At 45.0% G+C, this 21,063-nt stretch overlaps 1 protein-coding gene and 1 long non-coding RNA gene across 9 annotated transcripts; both read right to left on the bottom strand.

Moving 5' to 3' along the window:
* Nucleotides 1–8,365: 8,365 nt before the first annotated feature.
* On the bottom strand, nt 8,366–12,887 carry LOC110504086. Of its 5 annotated transcripts, XM_021582909.2 has the most exons (11): nt 12,765–12,887; nt 12,422–12,623; nt 12,214–12,313; nt 11,523–11,889; nt 11,197–11,391; nt 10,136–10,987; nt 9,737–9,793; nt 9,284–9,598; nt 9,042–9,129; nt 8,838–8,919; nt 8,366–8,693 (listed from the first exon to the last, which is right to left on the bottom strand). In XM_021582909.2, exons 4-6 carry the CDS (start codon nt 11,866–11,868, stop codon nt 10,374–10,376), a joined length of 1,155 nt encoding a protein of 384 aa, XP_021438584.2. In that variant the 5' UTR covers nt 11,869–11,889; nt 12,214–12,313; nt 12,422–12,623; nt 12,765–12,887; the 3' UTR covers nt 8,366–8,693; nt 8,838–8,919; nt 9,042–9,129; nt 9,284–9,598; nt 9,737–9,793; nt 10,136–10,373. The 5 variants fall into 5 exon arrangements, 4 of the variants coding, with proteins under 4 accessions (XP_021438584.2, XP_021438583.2, XP_021438585.2 ...); XM_021582908.2 differs by having other exon boundaries at nt 12,214–12,623; XR_005039373.1 differs by lacking the exons at nt 11,197–11,391; nt 11,523–11,889; nt 12,214–12,313 and having other exon boundaries at nt 10,136–10,270.
* A 2,258-nt stretch (nt 12,888–15,145) lies between these two features.
* Nucleotides 15,146–20,043, bottom strand: LOC110504087. 4 transcript variants are annotated; one of them, XR_005039376.1, is made up of 10 exons: nt 19,828–20,043; nt 19,682–19,738; nt 19,301–19,414; nt 19,113–19,211; nt 18,334–18,912; nt 17,918–18,168; nt 17,721–17,819; nt 15,740–17,557; nt 15,386–15,602; nt 15,146–15,222 (listed from the first exon to the last, which is right to left on the bottom strand). It is a non-coding gene; the product is annotated as an uncharacterized LOC110504087 (long non-coding RNA). The 4 variants fall into 4 exon arrangements; XR_005039375.1 differs by having other exon boundaries at nt 15,386–17,169; nt 17,345–17,557; XR_005039374.1 differs by having other exon boundaries at nt 15,386–17,557.
* Between the last annotated feature and the right edge of the window lie 1,020 nt (nt 20,044–21,063).

Here is a 21,063-nt window from a genome sequence, read left to right as displayed (position 1 = left end):
TCTCCAACTCAGACATCTTCTCCCGCAGCTCCCGATTTGCCCTGGAGACGTCAGCTGACCTAGATGACAAGTCCTCAAGAGCTTTTCTCAACTGAAGAGAAAGAGAGAGACACGTAAATAGAAGGGAAAGACAGAAATAAAGAGTGTTGAGAAAAGAGGCCGGATGATACTTCAGAGTTCTGACTGATGATGGAGTGTGAGAGAGAGTGCAGTACCTCTGAGATTTCTCTCTGTGACAGCCTCTTCACAGAGTCCCTCTCTATCCTTATCTGAAACTTTATAGATTCCAGATGCTCTGATCATCGACCAATCTCTGTTCTGGCCTCAGCCAACTCCGTCTCTCTGATAGACATGCAGAATTTAGACATAAATGTCACATTCATGCTAAGTAACCATGTACGCTTTCACATAATTAAACCACACTAAAATAAACCCCCACTATCCACATTAGTCCTAATTAGTTACCTCTGTGTGATGGTGTTCTGGGGTTGGTCTCTGGCTCGGTCTAGGTTGGCCTGCAGAGGGCCGTTGGCCAACACAACCTGCTCCAAACTCTGGGCTAGTTTCTTGTTGTCCAGCCTTGCCACATCCAGGGCCTTATGCAAGAGTTCCAGCTAGAGAATCAAATGTATCTTTGTAAACTACTATGACTATTAAAATCTAAGAGCTGTTTGTGGGTATATGTGTGTTGATGACTCATTAATGGATGTAGTTACCATTTAGTTTTTCTTTGAGCTTCTCCACCTCTGCCTGTAGCCTCTGAATCGCTCTCTGACCCTGCAGTCTGACAAATACATTGGTTGTTCAAACATACACCCATATATACATGCACAACAGACAGACAGACAGACAGACAGACAGACACACACCTACCCATCTCTCCTGAGTGAGGCTAGCTCCTGCTCTCGTCTCCCCACCTCCTTCTGTACAGACTCAGTGTTGTGTTGCAGACGGGAGTGGGAGGCCAAAATATTCTCCAGGGTCTGAGCCACACTGCCCCCACCATGACGAGACACACCTAGCCAGCCCTCCAGCTCACACAGCTACAGGACAAGCACAAAGAGCAGAATCAGGTAAGATAGTGCTGGGCTGGAACAAAAGCATGCATACACCCTGTAGCTCTCCAGGACCCAGGTTGGGTAACCATTTTACTAGCCCTTTGACCTTGTTCCCATGCTGCTCCTGCAGTTTGTCCAGTTGTCCCCTCAGGGTCTGGCTGTCCTTCAGAGCCTTGTCTCTCTGGCTGACACCACAGTCTCTGGCTATCTGTACTTTACTCATTTATATTTTTGACTACTTTACCTTCACTCCATATATTTTCCCTGACACATTTTGAAAGATTATCAAAAAAGAAAAATTGTCCTATTCACGCATTTATCAAGAGAACATCCCTGGTCATCCCTACTGCCTCTGATCTGGCAGACTCACTAAACACACATGCTTCATTTGTAAATTATATCCGAGTGTTGGAGTGTGCCCCTGGCTCTCCGTAAATTAAAGAAACAAGAAAATCATGGTTTGCTCAATATAAGGAATTTGAAATTATTTATACTTTTACTTTTGATACAAATGTATATTTTAGCAATTACATTTACTATTAATACTTAAGTATATTTAAACCAAATACTTTTAGACTTTTACTCAAGTAGTATTTTACTTTCACTTTTACTCAAGTATGACAATTGGGTACTTCTTCCATCACTGGTTTTATGTGTAAAGTCCTTACCTGTAGCTTCCCTTTCTCATAGGCCAGGTTGTTCTTACTGTCCGTCAGCTCCTTCAGCATCTGCTCCACCTGCTGCTGAGCAATTTGGGTAAAGAGGACACCATGAGTTGAGAGGTGAGGGGAAAGAGGAAATGAAAGAAAATAATAGAGAAAGTATGTTACATACAAACACACATTCACTATGGATGGACAGATTTAAAGTGATGTGACCCCAGTGTGTAGATACTGAATGGATCGCTCACCTGCTGGTGCTCCATGGCAGCCAGCTTTCCCATGAGCCTCCTGTTCTCTTCCTCCTGCTTCTGCAAGGTGGAGCTCAGAGTGCCTGCCTCAATCACACAGGATGCAAAGTTAAGAAGTTAAGAAAGCTATGGTCAGATTCAAACACGAAGTATGTTCACTGTTAGTGCTGAGGCCCTTTTCATAATGCTGAGGCCCTTTTCATAATGCTGAGGCCCTTTTCATAATGCTGAGGCCCTTTTCATAATGTGGAGACCCTTTTCATAATGCGGAGGCCCTTTTCATAATGTGGAGACCCTTTTCATAATGTGGAGGCCCTTTTCATAATGTGGAGGCCCTTTTCATAATGTGGAGGCCCTTTTCATAATGCTGAGGCCCTTTTCATAATGCGGAGGCCCTTTTCATAATGCTGAGGCCCTTTTCATAATGCGGAGACCCTTTTCATAATGCTGAGGCCCTTTTCATAATGCGGAGGCCCTTTTTATAATGCGGAGACCCTTTTCATAATGCTGAGGCCCTTTTCATAATGTGGAGACCCTTTTCATAATGCGGAGACCCTTTTTATAATGCTGAGGCCCTTTTCATAATGCTGAGGCCCTTTTCATAATGTGGAGACCCTTTTTATAATGCGGAGACCCTTTTCATAATGCTGAGGCCCTTTTCATAATGTGGAGACCCTTTTTATAATGCGGAGACCCTTTTCATAATGCTGAGGCCCTTTTCATAATGTGGAGACCCTTTTTATAATGCGGAGACCCTTTTCATAATGCTGAGGCCCTTTTCATAATGTGGAGACCCTTTTTATAGTGCGGAGACCCTTTTCATAATGCTGAGGGCCTTTTCATAATGTGGAGACCCTTTTTATAATGCGGAGACCCTTTTTATAATGCGGAGACCCTTTTCATAATGCTGAGGCCCTTTTCATAATGTGGAGACCCTTTTTATAATGCGGAGACCCTTTTTATAATGCGGAGACCCTTTTCATAATGCTGAGGCCCTTTTCATAATGCTGAGGCCCTTTTCATAATGCGGAGACCCTTTTTATAATGCTGAGGCCCTTTTCATAATGCTGAGGCCCTTTTCATAATGTGGAGACCCTTTTTATAATGCGGAGACCCTTTTCATAATGCTGAGGCCCTTTTCATAATGCTGAGGCCCTTTTCATAATGCGGAGACCCTTTTTATAATGCGGAGACCCTTTTCATAATGTGGAGACCCTTTTCATAATGCTGAGGCCCTTTTCATAATGCTGAGGCCCTTTTCATAATGCGGAGACCCTTTTTATAATGCTGAGGCCCTTTTCATAATGCTGAGGCCCTTTTCATAATGTGGAGACCCTTTTTATAATGCGGAGACCCTTTTTATAATGTGGAGACCCTTTTCATAATGCGGAGGCCCTTTTCATAATGCGGAGGCCCTTTTCATAATGTGGAGGCCCTTTTTATAATGTGGAGGCCCTTTTTATAATGTGGAGACCCTTTTCATAGTGCGGAGACCCTTTTCATAATGTGGAGACCCTTTTCATAATGTGGAGGCCCTTTTCATAATGCTGAGGCCCTTTTCATAATGCGGAGACCCTTTTTATAATGTGGAGACCCTTTTCATAGAGCGGAGGCCCTTTTCATAATGTGGAGACCCTTTTTATAATGTGGAGACCCTTTTCATAGTGCGGAGACCCTTTTCATAATGTGGAGACCCTTTTCATAATGTGGAGGCCCTTTTCATAATGCTGAGGCCCTTTTCATAATGCGGAGACCCTTTTTATAATGTGGAGACCCTTTTCATAGAGCGGAGGCCCTTTTCATAATGCTGAGGCCCTTTTCATAATGCGGAGACCCTTTTCATAATGTGGAGGCCCTTTTCATAATGTGGAGGCCCTTTTTATAATGTGGAGGCCCTTTTCATAATGTGGAGGCCCTTTTCATAATGTGGAGGCCCTTTTCATAATGTGGAGGCCCTTTTTATAATGTGGAGGCCCTTTTCATAATGTGGAGGCCCTTTTTATAATGTGGAGGCCCTTTTCATAGTGCGGAGACCCTTTTCATAATGTGGAGGCCCTTTTCATAATGTGGAGGCCCTTTTCATAATGTGGAGGCCCTTTTCATAATGTGGAGGCCCTTTTCATAATGCTGAGGCCCTTTTCATAATGCGGAGACCCTTTTTATAATGCGGAGACCCTTTCCATAATGCGGAGGCCCTTTTCATAATGCTGAGGCCCTTTTCATAATGTGGAGGCCCTTTTCATAATGCGGAGACCCTTTTCATAATGTGGAGGCCCTTTTCATAATGTGGAGGCCCTGTTCATAATGCTGAGGCCCTTTTCATAATGCGGAGACCCTTTTTATAATGCAGAGACCCTTTTCATAATGTGGAGGCCCTTTTCATAATGCTGAGGCCCTTTTCATAATGTGGAGGCCCTTTTCATAATGTGGAGGCCCTTTTCATAATGTGGAGGCCCTTTTCATAATGTGGAGACCCTTTTCATAATGTGGAGACCCTTTTCATAATGTGGAGGCCCTTTTCATAATGTGGAGGCCCTTTTCATAATGTGGAGACCCTTTTCATAATGTGGAGACCCTTTTCATAATGTGGAGGCCCTTTTCATAATGTGGAGGCCCTTTTCATAATGTGGAGACCCTTTTCATAATGCTGAGGCCCTTTTCATAATGTGGAGGCCCTTTTCATAATGTGGAGACCCTTTTCATAATGTGGAGACCCTTTTCATAATGTGGAGGCCCTTTTCATAGTGCGGAGACCCTTTTTATAATGTGGAGGCCCTTTTCATAATGCGGAGACCCTTTTCATAATGCGGAGACACTTTTCATAATGTGGAGGCCCATCAGAGATCTTTGGCAGTACAATACCTTGACTTTAGCGAGTTGCGTTTCCAGAGCACACCTCTCACCCTCTAGCTTGGTGACCACAATGCACATCTGTGACCAAAAGACAGAGAGATAAGAACATACTGTAACATTTAAGGACATCCACAGACACAATAAAAAGAGACAATGCAAAGCACAGTTAGGTTTTAATAACCTTGTATGTATTTTCTAAGAGACATGGCAGCTGCACCTCAGTCTTTGCACTGTCCCTGTCTGTCCTCACAACCTCCCCTGGTACGATCCAACAGCTCCCACTGAGTGACAACTTTCTGTTGGGCAACTGCGGAACTCTGCAGAAGTCCGGCGTGGTCAACCTTCAGAGTCTCCGTGTGGAGCAGAAAGAGAGGATGTGGTGGATGTGTGTGGCTAGCATTATCATTGAGATCCTAGTTATTCGTCATTCATAGAGATTATTAATTCCTATGAGTATTAGCTTTAGCACCCACAGCTCCATCTGCAATTTAACTTTAGCTGATAGTGTCTCTGAAGTTCTGCCTGGATACTTCCAGCATTAGGTCTTGCTCCTGCAGCTGCTTGGCCACACGACTCCTCTCTGCCTGAGAGAGACACAGGAATAGAATAACATGTAGCCTGTACGAACGAGAGAGAGAGAGAGAGAGAAAGAGAGAGAGAGAGAGAGAGAGAGAGAGAGACAGGAATAGAATAACATGTGTCCTGTATGAACGGACAAGAGAGAGACTATATATTTTAACAATATGAGATGGAAAGGAGTTCTATGCAATAATGGCACTATATAATACTCTACGCTTTCTTGAATTTGGGGACTATGAAAAGACAACTGGTGGTATGTCTGGTGGGGTAAGTGTGTGGCAGAGCTGTGCGTAAGTTGACTATGCAAACAATTAGGAATTTTCAACACATAGCCAAGAGAGACTGGCATCCAAGTATTTATATTATCCCTCTGACTACAATAAGGAGCAAGACGTGCCGCTCTGTTCTGGTTCCGCTGCATCTTAACTACAGTGCATTCGGAAAGTATTCAAACCCCTTGACCTTTACCACATTTTGTTACGTTACAGCCTCATTCTACAATGGATTAAATTGCTTTTTTCTCTCATCAATCTACACACAATACCCCACAATACCCCAATACCCCACACAATACCCCACAAAGCAAAAACAGGTTTTTAGAAATGTTTGCAAATTTATTACAAATAAAAAACTGAAATCTCTCATTTACACAAGTGTTCAGACCCTTTACTCATAGACTTGTCCAAAAGCCACTCTTGCATTGTCTTGGCTGTGTGCTTAGGGTCGTTGTCCTGTTGGAAGGTGAACCTTCGACACCTGTCTGAGTGCTCTGGAGCAGGTTTTCATCAATGATCTCTCTGTACTTTGCTCTGTTCATCTTTGCCCTAGATCTTGACTAGTCTCCAAGTCCCTGCTGCTGAAAAACATCCCCACAGCATGATGCTGCCACCACCATGCTTCACCGTAGGAATGATGACAGATTTCCTCCAGACATGATGCTTGGCATTCAGGCCAAAGAGTTCCATCTTTGTTTCTGAGAGTCTTTTAGGTGCCTTTTGGCAAACTCCAAGCGGGCTCTCATGTGCCTTTTACTGAGGAGTGGCTTCCGTCCAGCCACTCTACCCTAAAGGCCTGTGCTACAGAGAGTGCTGCAGAGATGTTTGCCCTTCTGGAAGGTTCTCCCATCTCCACAGAGGAACTCTGGAGCTCTGTCAGTGACCATCGGTTCTTGGTCACCTCCCTGACCAAAGCATTTCTCCCCCCGATTGCTCAGTTTGGCCGGGCGGCCAGCTCTTGGAAGAGTCTTGGTGGTTCCAAATGTTTTCGTACCCTTCCCCAAATCTGTGCCTAGACACAATCCTCTCTCGGAGCTCTATGGACAATTCCTTCGATCTCATGATGTTCATGACCAGTTTATTACTGGCCACCCATTCCAAAATGGACTGCAACTCCTTGCTAAGGGTTTCAGGGACTTCATTAACTGTGGATGCTGACACGTATATGGTTGAATCATCAGCATACATGGACAGACCGGCTTTGTTAAATTCCAGTAGCATGTCATTGGTAAAAATAGAAAAAAGTAGAGGGCCTAGAGAACTGCCCTGAGGTACACCACACCCTACAGGTTTGACATTAGAGAATCTTCCATTAAAGAAAACCCTTTGAGTTATTTTAGATTGCCATATCGTGAGCTGATATTCAGAGCTGAGGTTGAAAAGCCATTAAACATAAGTTCTCTCAACAACAGGTTATGGTTAATAACATCAATGCACTGAAATCTAACAGTACAACTCCCACAATCTTCTTATCAATTTCTTTCAACCAATCATCAGTAATTTGTGTCAGTACAGTACATGTTGAGTGTCCCTTTCTTTAAGCATGCTGAAAGGCTGTTGTCAATTTGTTAAAACCTCTTAAGGATCCACACTTTTTTTCAATTTTCGCCTAAAATGACATGCCCAAATCTAACTGCCTGTAGCTCAGGACCTGATACCATTTGAAAGGAAACACTTTGAAGTTTGTGGAAATGTGAATTAAATGTAGGAGAATATAACACATTAGATCTGGTAAAAGACAATACAAATAAAAAAAACTGTGTTTTTTTTGTACCATCATCTTTGAAAAGCAAGAGAAAGGCCATAATGTCTTATTCCAGCCAATTTAGATGTTGGCCACTAAATGGCAGCAGTGTATGTGCAAAGTTTTTGACTGATCCAAGGAACCATTGCATTTCTGTTCAAAATGTTGTATCAAGACTGCCCAAATGTGCCTAATTGATTTATTAATACATTTTCAAGTTCTTAATTGTGCACTCTCCTCAAATAGCATGGTATTCTTTCACTGTAATAACTACTGTAAGTTGGACAGTGCAGTTAGATTAACAACAATTTATGCTTTCTGCCAATATCAGATATATCTATGTCCTGGGAAATGTTCATGTTACTTACAACCTCATGCTAATCACATTAGCCTACGTTAGCTTAACCATCCCGTGGGGATGTAGAGGTTTAAAAGAGAAATAGCATTGTATTTGCTAACATAATTTTTTCCAAAAGTTGCTCAGAGCTGGTCGCAAGCTTATAGGTCTGCTGTTAGAACCAGTAAAGGCTGCTTTACCACTCTTGGGTAGCGAAATTACCAATAATGGTTTTCAATTAGACTTTTGCTTTCAAAAGCAGCTCAAACATAGAACATGTAAGAATTAACTATATCCATTGAATTCTACCGTGCAAATATACTGTGTGTTATAGGGAAATCACACACGCTCAAGAATGCCCTTCAAGCCAATAAGACATTCAACAAACCACCGTATAATGAGCTGGGGCGTATTCATTATGGAAGCAAACAGCGAAAGGAGTTTCTATTGGACAAATTCAGGTAGGTCTCCGTCAACGTAATGAATATGCCCAGTGTATCACCTTTTAAAATGGTGGGAGGGCTTTATTTCGTGTGACAAGTTTAGAAGTTTTCCAATCTTTTCATTTCAAGTGGCCTCCCATAATACAACTTATAAGGATAGGCAAAATCAGCAACAAGCAACTTTATTGGCTATGAAAACCTAAAACAAAAATATTTTTACAGGCAACATAACATTCTCATAATGCAATGTGTGTACCTACAGTATTCAAGGTGTAATAGTGCACTGGCTGCTTTTGTTGTGTGAACACAGTAAGTTGTGATGAATAGACAATGCAGATTATATACACACTTTAAAAATATATTTTACATTACTGATTAAACTGTACAAATACACATGGAAGTACAAAATAAGTGCAAACAGAACACACAACAGATAAAACTGATAGTCAGTATCATTGCGGAGACTGCTTGGCCCGTAGCTTCTGTAAGATTTTCTGTGACGAGAGAAAACAGAATTCATATCAATTCAAACTGACTAATGTTGATGTATATCAATCCACTTCAACTTTCAATTAATTCAATATACATAATGCCAGATACAGTATCATGTTTAAAAATTGGGTTATTTTAAATGTTACCTTGTGAAACTCTTTGGCATATGCCTCCTGTCTGCTCCTGACCTCCTTCTGAAGCTTCACCTCATCTAGTCAGCTGTACAACCTGCAGAGACCATGAGAGAAACGGGTGGCACTGAAAAAACATCCTAGGTACCAGAGTCAGATATCACGTTTACATGATGTGTGGTTGGGTCTTGTTCCAGCAGAATAGAAAGAACTTATCACCTCTCTGTTCTCTGGCGCATGTCAGCCACATCCTGTTTCCTCATCTCAGGAGTGCTGATCCTCACCTCCCCAACCTTCTTCAGCTTGGCTTCACTCACCGAGGACAAAGAGAGGACTCTGTTCAGTAACAGTACAACCCCTAAGACCAAGTGTTTGACCCATCACTAACCCCCCATTCCTTCCCCAAGAGTTGCCACGTGTTGGTTGGTTGTTAACACAATATTAGACGTATCCATTGTTACCTAGCAAGGGAGGCTGCAAGGGAGTTTGGAGCTTTGGCTAATGCTTTTTCTGCTTGGCATCCACTCCTGCATGGGTTGACTCTGCACTCCTCCCCTCTCTCCTGGGTTTAGTAGTGGATGACTGAACAGTGGTTGGGTCAGACTAGGCCCTGGTGGTTGTGTTGGCCCTGGTCTCAGTGGTTTCAGACTGGGCCCTGGTGTTTGCTTTGGCTTCAGCCATCTTGGGGGCAGACCTCTGGATCAGGGCTCTGCGTTTCTGCTGGAAGGCCTCTTGTAGATTCATGCTGGGACACGACTGGAACTCCAGCAGCATCACTTGCCATGGAAAGAGAAAAAAAGTATAAACAAGGATACACATATGTACTTAAAGCACTTCGGAACCTTGTACAGACCAAGAAAGGACTCAGAAGGAAAGAGAGAAGAGTCAGAAGTTTCAGGTCTTCTGGTTCTCACCTGCATGAGAGGGGGTTGTCTCTTCCTCCTGTAGGCTGGCATCCTCCTCTGGCAACACTGTCAAATCAAAATCAAATCAAATTTATTTATATAGCCCTTCGTACATCAGCTGATATCTCAAAGTGCTGTACAGAAACCCAGCCTAAAACCCCAAACAGCAAGCAATGCAGGTGTAGAAGCACGGTGGCTAGGAAAAACTCCCTAGAAAGGCCAAAACCTAGGAAGAAACCTAGAGAGGAACCAGGCTATGTGGGGTGGCCAGTCCTCTTCCACTTGGATTCCTAGAAAACATCACACTAAGGTCAGAGACTACCCAACAAAATGCATGCAGCGGAGGAGTTTACAGCAGAGATTCAGTTGCTCAGTCTTCACAGACTCCTCTGGTCATTGGGAAATTACCTTCTCCACAATGCCTTCTTGGTCTGATACCTCATCCATCTCTCCTTCCTCAGCAAGTCCGTGGTCCTTTAATGTGGTGTCTGTCAGGCTCACCAGGGTCAGCATGGAATCCATTATCCCCGTCACACTGCCCACCTGAAAAGAGGAGAAAGACGTCAAATCACAAAGATCAACTAATAGCATTACAGAAGACACCTTCTCAAAGCCCGTCTCGAGTGACATCCGTTAAACAACCCCATCACTGGACCAATAGTCTGAAACATTTGAATAGTGAATTATATGTAATGACAATTCTCTCCCAGATGGGAGGGCTGATCTTTGACTCTGAACATAGCTGGGCATCCGGCTCTCCTGCACCCAGGTCCTTAATAATAGCACCTCCTTGGTCAACTGTCTGAGGTGCTGGTATGCTCTCCATATCAGTGTCCCTGCCTTCAAGTGGCTTGTCCAAAGTGGGGACATCTTCACAGAGAGAGGCGCCTGAGAGGGAACATGCTGCCAGAACCCCCACCTCTGCTCCTGGGGATACATCCAGAGCAGAGTTATGAGGGAGGCACTGGGACGTGGTCAGCTGGTACAAGGAGTCGTGCAGGGTAGGCGAGGGCGGAGGTGGTTCCTCCCTTCCTCTCAGGCACTCAGGAGAGGGGTCAGAGGTGACAGACCAAGTGTCGTCCACAAACTCCTCTGAGCATGCAGAGAGTTCAAGGTCCCCTGCAAGTGCTTCATGGTCACTTTCTTCTTCGTGGAAACATGGCCCCTCCACGTCCTCTTCTGGAAGGTGAAAGGTCATGGAGGGTTCAGCTGTCTCGTTGTGTGTGACTTCATCCAGGAGGGGGTGAAAGGAGTCAGAGGCTGGATCCACAGAGACAGAACATAGTAAAATATGATTAACAGTCTGAACCTAGTAACTCATCCATACCATCACAACAAATTAAGGAAAGGTGAATACTAGTTAGGTGGGTCAACGTCAAAGATGTAGGAAACAAGAGGATGAGGTAAAAAAAATAAAAATAAAAAGGAAATCCTGATTCATCATTAGAAAACATCTCGAATAGACTTACCCCCAGTCCTGTCTACTTCCTGCGAACTGGTGCCAGAGCGCTGCAGGCACTGGTAGTGTGGCAGAGGTTCCAGTCCAGGGGGAAAGGAGCTGCTCTGTGAATGGGCTTCAGGGGCTCCCTCTTGGTCAGATGACACTCCTGTCTGGCCTGAGCCTCTCAGATCCACCCAGCCTAGGGAGTTAGACCCATCAGCTCCTAATGTAGGGGGGTTCAGTACAGCATTAGCAAGAAATGTGCTCTTGCACACTGAAATAAGACATGCAATAACACAAACCAACACACCCTAAGCAGACAGTAATATTCCATCCATATTCACTGACTGTTACCTGAGCTCCCACTCCATTGCGCAGCAGACTCATCCAGCTCTCCAACCAGAGGCCCCATCATCTGGCTCTCATCCTGGCCTTTATCCAGCCACTGGGATGACTGGTCCAGTCGAATCTGACCAATCAGCTGTCTCACAGAGGTTGACTGATTGGAGAGTCCGCCAATCATTCTGCTCAAAGTCGAATCCCACCCATGGTCCAGTGAGGTTGATTGACCTGAGAGCTGGCCAATCATTCTGCTCAAAGTCGAATCCCACCTGTGGCCCGGTGAGGATGACTTATCCAAGCGCTGGCCAATCATTGGGCTGATAGTGGAGTCCTGCCTCGGTTGACAGTGCTGTTCCATTCCTGAATATATATAGGTCACCTGTGTGGGGGGCCGACCCACACACTCTCCCCTTGGACACAGAGTCAGGAGCTGAGAGGCACGACCAAGTGGGTTCATTCACACCCTCACACTCCATTCAATGGCAATATGGGTTCAGAGTAAATACTAAAATGTTGTTTTAATATATCTATATAGATATAGATAGATAGATACTAAAACAACAACATTTTAGTATTTACTCTGAACCCATATTGCCATTGAATGGAGTGTGAGGGTGTGAATGAACCCACTTGGTCGTGCCTCTCAGCTCCTGACTCTGTGTCCAAGGGGAGAGTGTGTGGGTCGGCCCCCCACACAGGTGACCTGTCTGGTCCCTCATTCTCCTGCAGTTGCTTTGACCAGGGCTTCTGCTGTTGCTGGGACACAGAGAAGCTGGGCTCCTCAAACACTGACCCCTCTATCACTGCAGAGGGACGTGGGTGGGAGGAAGGGGAATTGTAAGAGGCTGCTGTTTGGAAATTCCCTAAAATAGGATACTGGAATCAAAAAGAAAGATTCAAATTGTGTGTACCCGTCTGGTTCCCATCAGAACTGAGAGAGCTCCCTGGTATATTTGTCTATGATGCGCTGGATACTGCTGCTGTGTAGGAGTGAGTCTGAGATGGGAGACCCAGGACCAGATACGTCCCTACAGGAACTGCGTCTTCGCGAAGAGGAGCCATTGACCGATGATTTTTTCCCTCTTCCAAACCCAGCCAAGAGCAGAAAAGAGTCTTATAGGGGGTGGGGGGAAATACAACAGGGGATTAGATTTCTCCATTTTAAATGCAACTATCACATAGAATTTCTGACATGACTGGCCTGGATAGATACTCAATTAATTAGGCTTACAAACAAGTCAAACACACACACACCTATTTTGGTGGAGGTGTGTTCAGGGTCAGTGGTGGCGAAGCTGCCAGAAGAGATGGTGGTGGAGGACAGGTAGTCTGGTTCTGAGGGTCTACCAGCTGACTGGAAGGACAGGCTCTCCAACTGGACAAAACCGTTGACAGGGACACAACACAGGGGAAGAAACCAGGGTTAGACAAGGTTTGATAACATAGCAACTGTAAATACAGTGCATTCAGAAACTATTCAGACCAATTTACTTTTTCCACATTTTGTACGTTACAGCCTTATTGTAAAATTGACTAAATACATGTTTTTCTTCAATCTACACACAACACCACATAATGACAAAGCGAAAACAGTTTTTTTGAATTTAGACTAAAAATACCTTATTTACATCCTTGATGTTTCTACAACTTCATTAGAGTCCACCTGTGGTAAATTGAATTGATTGGACATGATTTGGAAAGGCACACACCGGTCTATACAAGGTCCCACAGTTGACAGTACATGTCAGAGCAAAAACCAAGCCATGATGTCAAAGGAATTGTCAGTAGAGTTCCGAGACAGGATTTTGTCGAGGCACAGATCTGGGGAAGGGTACCAAAATATTTCTGCAGGATTGAAGGTTCCCAAGAACACAGTGGCCTCCATCATTCTTAAATGAAAGAAGTTTGGAACCACCAAGAGCTGGCCGCCCGGCCAAACAGCAATCGGGGGAGAAGAGCCTTGGTCAGGGATGTGACCAATAACCCGATGGTCACTGACAGAGCTCCTCTGTTGAGATGGGAGAACCTTCCAGAAGGACAAACATCTCTACAATACTCCACCAATCAGGCCTTTATGGTAGAGTGGCTGGACAAAAAACACTCCTCAGAAAAAAAAAGAGGCACATGAGAGCCCGCTTGGAGTTTGCCAAAAGGCACCTAAAGACTCAGACCATGAGAAACAAGATTCTCTAGTCTGATGAAACCAAGATTGAACTCTTTGGCCTGAATGCCAAGCATCACATCTGCAGGAAACTTGGCGCCATCCCTACGGTGAAGCATGGGGGTGGCAGCATCATGCTGTGGGGATGTTTTTCAGTGGCGGGGACTGGGAGACTAGTCAAGATCGAGGGAAAGATGAACAGAGAAAAGTACAGAGAGAGATCCTTGATAACCTGCTCCAGGGCACTTAGGACAACGACCCTAAGCACACAGCCAAGACAACGCAAGAGTGGCTTCGGGACAAGTCTGAGTAAAGGGTCTGTCCCAACTGACAGAGCATGAGAGAATCGGCAGAGAGGAATGGGAGAAACTCCCCAAATACAGGTGTGCCGAGCTTGTAGCATCATACCCAAGAAGACTTGAGTCTGTAATTGCTGCCAAAGATGCTTCAAAGTACTGAGTACTTATGTAAATGTGCTAGCAGTTTATACATTTGCTAAAATGTCTAAAAACCTGTTTTTGCTTTGTCATTCTGGGGTATTGTATGTAGATTGATGAGGGGGGAAAAATGTAATCAATTTTAGAATAAGGCTGTAACGTGATGGATTCTATCATGTATTCTAGAGTGCTATGCTTTAGAGGGTCTACACCAGAAGTTAATGGTAGGAGGAAAGTATATGGTGTGTGCAATTAAGCTTGGAATGTACTGAGTGTAGAGAAAACGATCATGTGGCAGGCATTGATAAAAGGAGAGAGTGTCATGGATTAGTGATGAAGGGGGTCAGGTCAGGTTAAGGGAGAAGGAAAAGTTTGCCATTTCACTTAGTTTCCTGCCTAGCAATAAATATACAATGTTTAGCGAGGAGGAGACTCCACCCAAAGTGGTGTATATATATACCACCACTATTGTAAACATGTTTTTGTCGATTCAGCCGTTCGATCCTTTGGGAAGAATAAACTTGGTTTAAGTTTCATAGTGTCCGTCGAGTTCTTACTCTGATAATTAGAACCTAACAAACGTAACAAAATGTGGAAAAGGGAGTCTGAATACTTTCCGAATGCACTGTAAATAATACTGTGGAAAGAGCTCAGTTCAAGTGTAGAAACCCTCATGAAATATGTTCACATATACTTCAGGAATATTTGATTTACATCATGGCTCAGAAAGAAAATACACACACACACACACACACACAGTTCAGTTCAAGTGTAGAAACCATCATGAAATATATTTCAAATATACTTCAGGACAATATTGATTTACATCATGGCTCAGAAAGGAAAGAGAAATCCAGACACGAACACAAGACACACAAATACAACAAACTTATTCTCAATCCATATCTTGGGCATTGTAGGACAGACCAAACACTCAGATTTGGTAACTCCTCAATTTATCCACAATATGGTGGACCTGTGAGGGAGCCAAATATAAATCAGTAAAAACCCTGACATAAATCATGGGTTAAACTTGCCTCAGGAGATTTTCCAGGGACACCTCTCCCAAACTCAGAGGAGTGTTGAGACTGTTCTGGGCAGACCGGGGTGGGATCTAGGAAAATAATAGTTGGATTAGAGTGAATGAAAATGTCAGAGGACACCATGACCATCAGTCTAAATCTAAGTGAAAGGATCCCTGTCCTATACTCCTGTGGTAACCATCCTGGCATAAGGTAACTCCCTATTCCCCTTCATCAATTTCCTCCTTTCCTTACCAGGTTCAGGAGAGGCACCAGCCTCCAGCTGTAATCTCTCTCTCTCTCTCCAGGATAGCTTGCTGGATCTACCAGACCAGGTTTAATGTCTCACTCCCAGCTGTGTGTTCCCCTGCACTGAACACAAAGGTGCTGGAGTGACCTCTCTCAGAGTGGGCCAAGTGGTCCTGTTCTTCTGGGAATGCCCTTTCAATACAAGACAGCCTCACACTCCCTTCTGGACACAGCACATAGTAGCTGGTTAGAGATACACGCTTGTTTATGAAGAATGTATACAAGTGGTTACCAGAGCTGACCACCGCCACGTTTGGTGTAGTGTATGGTGCCCCCTGAGGGTGTGGCTGGCTGACCGACCTGTGATCAGGCTGGTGTTGGCTGGCGTCTCCACCTCCTGGATGGCACTGAGCTCATGCTGCTCTGTCATCTCCATGACGGCCAGCCTGGCGCGGGCCACCGGGGGTTTGGCTGCTCGGGGGTGGTGGTGGGGAAAGTTGGTGAGGGGCGGGTCTGTCTGGGTGTGAACTCTGGACATTGAGTGTGTTGTCTTGGCTCGGATTAGCTTCTACAGATGATGTTTGCCCATTGGACTCCTCGATGGCCCTCAGGAGAGCTGCCATCCGATGGACACGCTCTGACCCAAAACCATCCGCGATCTCTGGACCAGGCTGGGGGAGTCGTCAGCAGTGAGCAGTGCCTGTAACACCTCCCTCTGTCTCCTCCTCTGCTCTTCCTCCAGCCATCTCCGTTTTTCCTCCTGCTCCCTCTGGGCCTCCACCCAACACTGGGCCTCGCGTATCTCCTGCCTCTGCCTCTCCACCTCTTCCACAGACCTGGCTGAGGCCCGCAGGATAGGCCCAGGCTTCACCGGGGCCACCCCAGGGAGAGTAGCTGACTCTTCTGAAAGGGTTGGGCTGATGGCTGGGATGGAGTCAGTTTTTGATGGGAGTGGGATGTGTGGCGTAGAGTGGAGGGAAACAGGATGTGGTCTGCAGATCCAACGAGGTAGAGGGGGAAAGTAGCCTCTCAGGGATGTCCTCTGGGACCCTACTAAACACATTGTCCGGAAGCCAAGCAGAAAAACCAGCTCTTTGGTCTCTTAGCGGTGTGTTCTAGCTGCACTGGAGAGGCCCTGGAGTTGATATGCGAGCAGACTGTTGTGCCAGGAAGGAAGAGAGTTTGAGCCAAGATGGAGGGTGTGGGGAGGTCCAGAGGAGTGTAAGCTCTAGAGTGGGTACTAAGTGCTACAGGGAGACAGGGGAGAAGGGCAGAGACAGAGGGGAGTTCTAGTGGCACTACTGGTGGAATGATTCCTCCTTTAAAGTGTGGTAGAGGACGGGCTTTGGTACCAGGAGGTAGACATTTTGCCGTAGTTTTACCAGAATAGCGGTTTCTTAGCGTGTGTTGGTACTCTTCCAGACGCCGGCGAGTCTCTTCCACTGACTGCTTATGAAGCATAAGAAATGGAAACATTGAAAAATATGGGGGGTGGGGAGGGTTATTCCCAAAAACAACCATAACAGAATATGTTAATTTCATTGTTACATACAATAGATAGGTACAGTGAGATGTGTGGTTTTACAAGGTCAGCCACAGCAAATTAGCGTTCAGTGCCTTGTTCAAGGGCATAGACAGATTTTTCACCTTGTCGGCTCGGGTATTCTAACCAGCGACCCTTTGGTTACTGGCCCAACACTAACCGCAAGGCTACCTGCCACCCTACGAGATGCTGCTGATACTCTGATTCTCCTGGTGTGGTCATCCTCAGCAGCTGAGTGTATAGTAGACTGCACAGGGACAACCACAGAACAAGTCAGTGTCGCTATTACATGTGGAAACAGTCACACACAGAGTTCAAGTGTAGAAACCATCATGAAATATATTAAAAACTTCAATTCAGGCTATTATTGATTTACATCATGACCCAGATACATCCACACAATCCCACCCACATCCACCTACCTCAGGAGATGGTGCAGCAGGGCTGACGTCCTGGGCTGGTGTTTTCGGTGGTCCAGATGCAGCAGCAGTGTCTTGGGCCATGGCCGTCTGCAGCTGCGCTCTCTCTTCCCGGGCCTCCTGCAGTAGTAGCAGCAGCTCCAGCCTGATCTTCTTCTCCCCTAAATCCTGTAGCAGGGCTATCTGCTCCTGCTTCTGCCTCTCCGGCTCCTCCTCCTGGAAAACAGAGGCACCCACAGGTCAAACTATGAGCGTTCAGCTTTAGAGACACGTTCCCAGAAATTTAAATACATTCACTTGTTTTATTATACATCCCCCTCAAGACAGAAATATTACAGACGTTATGGACATGCATGAATACATAGATACAAAAACACACCCTTCACTTCCTCTCGGTTTCAAATGTGTGGATCTTGATGGCTTGTTTATCAGGATGGAGCAGGGTACCAGCTACTATGTACTCCTCTGTTGTACTCCTCTGTTGGATAATCAAACAAACACTGGGACACTATTCTCTCAATCAATGCTTCTCTTGACCCTTCAACTTTTGGTAGCAAATACTAAGGGCTCACTAACCTTGGGCTGGCTGAGAGGGGTCAGAGAGTCTGGGACTAGTGGTTAACGGTCGGCCCCGCTTTTCGCTGGCCAGAAAACCTGACTAGTCGTACCATCTGAAGTCGTGTAGAACTCTGCTGTCTGAATAGTTTGGCAGTCAGACGTGGGGTCAACCAGCCTCCAGTAGCCCCACTGGTCTCTCTGTGACCTGACGCGGCTCAGTAGTTTCTTCAAGGCCTTTCTGGGAGCACCACCTAGAGGCCTGGATGGTTCTACCATTAAAGGCAAAATAATTGTTAACTTTGTGCACATGATCCAACTCCATTTATTACAGTTTGCATAACCTTTTTTTGACAACACTATGATCATCTTCTGATAGTAATTCAGACATTAATCAGAGCCAGAGTCAAACATCAGAATGTCATCCATCACTTCACCTTCAGCCAGTTGTTCCTCTGCCCCAGCCGATGGTGTAAGGTCAGGAGTGGCCTCCTCCAGGTCTAGGTCTACATCCTGGCTGCCAGTGGACACAGCTGGGAGAGGCTCTGGGACCAGCTGCAGTACCAGGTCACATTTCACTCCTGCAGGCAAGAGAGCAGTACAGGTTTAATTAGACAAATAGACAAACTCCATGCCAACGTAATAATGGTAATTAGGTGTCATAACGATGTGTCCACACTACTGTCTAGGATAGGGTAAATCTCTCCATTTCAATCAAGGTAAATCTCTCCATTTCAATCAAGTAAAACAACTTATCTATGCACCAAGGCAAGACCAACAAATTGTGTACTCATGGCCAGAGTAGAGCACTGAAAAATTCATCCCGATTTGCTCCTCTCTCCAGTGTACATGTCCTCAAAGGTGAACTCCATGTCCCTCTGCCAGTCCTCCCTCATCTCCTGTCTCTTGGAGAGAAGCTGGAAGATCTGGGCAGGCATCTGAGTCATCAAATGCCTTCGCCTCAACAGGTCTGTCTGATGCATGTGCTCCAGCTCCACCAGGAGGCGCTCTCGGTCCTGACAGCAGAAAAACATAAGTATTGCTGTTGTCTTGGTCTTGACGCATACAATATGCATTGAAAGGATTTCAGGCATTCCTTTAACAGCTCAGGACAGATTTAGCCTCGTAATGCAGAAAGTTGTACATTAACTTTTCTGCCATGTTATCACTTGAATAGTCTTCAACAAGTTGAGCGTGATTGTGTAGAAGTATGTACCTGTGTGAGCCGTTCCCTCCTCAGCACGTGGTTGCCCCTAAGCTCCTCCTGTCCTAGCTCCTGCAGGCACCACACCTCCTCCTTTGCCACCTCCCATGCCTTTGGCTGAGGGAACAAAACACATTGGTTACATTAGAAATATCACACTGGGCCATTGCATATTTTTTAGCTTTAAAATAGTAGATTACCTGTGCTGTGTCAACTTCCCTGTCCACTGTAGTCTCTGGCATGTGATAGTGGGTCACAGAGAAGGCATCCACGTCCAATTTCTTCACTCCAGGTATCTTCCTTGACTCAATATTCTGTTAATAGTCAAATGAAATGCACAAAAATGTTACAATATATTTTCTGGTATTGTTTTGATAAGCTCCATTCAGACTGTTAGCTCGTACTACAATGGAATAGTTTTAAATGTGTGCTTTCAGAATGTTATGTGGGTTCTGTATTCCATTGTTTCATGCTGCATCTGATTATGAACTTCCCATCCCAAACCTACAGGTTCATAATACAACTTTTGAATGTTCGGACCACAGGTCACAATGTGCCCGAATCCTAAACATGTATTGTACCTCAATTGGGTTGGGCGGAAGGGGTGGGAGGTGGCCTTCTTCCTAGCCTCAATAAGACTTTGGAGAGAAGAAAAAACGAATTAATATAAAACAAAGTAAAAATGCCATGTTTGTTTGGCCAAATAAAATCCAGTGGATAGGCTCACCGATTTTGTTCCTCCTCTTTCTGTCTCTGTGATTTGAGGGCTTTGATGGCGTCTCGATAGCGCTCATCTGCCCGAACGTTATTCTCCTAATTTTTCTGTGCAATTGTCACACAGTCAGGCTTCTGGGGAAACATGAAGTGTGCCTTGATCAACCCGTTGTATAGTGAAGTAAAGACAGTTATTTTGTGATCTGGGGCAAGACCCATGACCCTAAACATTCCAGTGCAGTCAACTTGATTTTCTTGTGTTTTATATATGTTATGACGCCCTTTTATAACGCCCTTTTAGTACAAGTCTTTGGAAAGAAATGTCAGCCTGTTTTGATGTGATGGAGTTTTGGCCTGCCTGGTTAAATCACAGGTGGTAACTATTTAATAGACCAATAAGAAAGAGAGTTCCAACCCAATCTGCCAATAACAGCTAGTTTTCAGTTTTCCCTTCTCCAATTCCAGACAGTCCTAGCTAAATTCTTGCTTGAGATATTGCTCTTCCGCTACAAGACAATGTTACTAGCCTACGGATCAGCAAGAGGATCTGCCCCTCCATACCTTTAGGTTATGCTCAAACCCTACACCCCTAAACCGAGCACTCCATCACAGATAGAACAATGAGACCGATATTTCAATGGATTTATAAATGTGAAGCACCTGCTTGGCTTTTCCACTCCCTACCAAATATGGTAGTGAGAGGAAGCCCAGTATCCGGCAGTGGGTGAAGATGGAACGAGATAGATTTTGGCCAACATTCTGCAAATTTTCTCATTGATGAAACATTTGATCTTAATACAGTATTCTGAGTGCAAAGGCGATTTGAGTTATTGCACACGTGTACTTCACAGAGTAGGCATTCCCTAAAGGAAATATGCAGATGTTGGCTCTGCCCACCTCCTTGCTTGATCTGCCCACTCTGACTAATTTGTTCCCATTGGAAACGACAGGCTGTGGTCTATCTTGGTTTAGTTATAAACACCCTGTTCTGTCACCTCTGGTCTCATTAGCCCTCCCACACCTACGAAAGGGCAGCACCCGCTCAGTCCAGTCCAAGCTCTTCTCTTTCCTGGCACCCCAATGGTGGAACCAGTTTCCACTAAAGCTAAGACAGCAGAGTCCCTGCCCCTCTTCCAAAAACATCTGAACACTACCTCTTCAAAGAGTCTTTTAAATAATCACACAGCACCCCTCTCGCACCCCTTCCTGACCCTGCCCCCAAAATGCCTTTTGTGAACTAACACTCACA

Source organism: Oncorhynchus mykiss, chromosome 24, assembly GCF_013265735.2.
Source record: "Oncorhynchus mykiss isolate Arlee chromosome 24, USDA_OmykA_1.1, whole genome shotgun sequence".
Taxonomy (NCBI): domain Eukaryota; kingdom Metazoa; phylum Chordata; class Actinopteri; order Salmoniformes; family Salmonidae; genus Oncorhynchus; species Oncorhynchus mykiss.
This window is presented reverse-complemented; position numbering and strand designations above follow the sequence as displayed.

Bases quoted from the DNA above. Each gene is read 5' to 3' on its own strand.
- LOC110504086 (XM_021582910.2), bottom strand. From the start codon at position 11,967: ATGAACCCACTTGGTCGTGCCTCTCAGCTCCTGACTCTGTGTCCAAGG. The intron at 11,392-11,522 runs GTAACAGTCAGT...CCCCTACATTAG, and splicing joins GCAATGGAGTGGGAGCTCAG to GAGCTGATGGGTCTAACTCC. The intron at 10,988-11,196 runs GTAAGTCTATTC...CTGTGGATCCAG, and splicing joins GGAAGTAGACAGGACTGGGG to CCTCTGACTCCTTTCACCCC.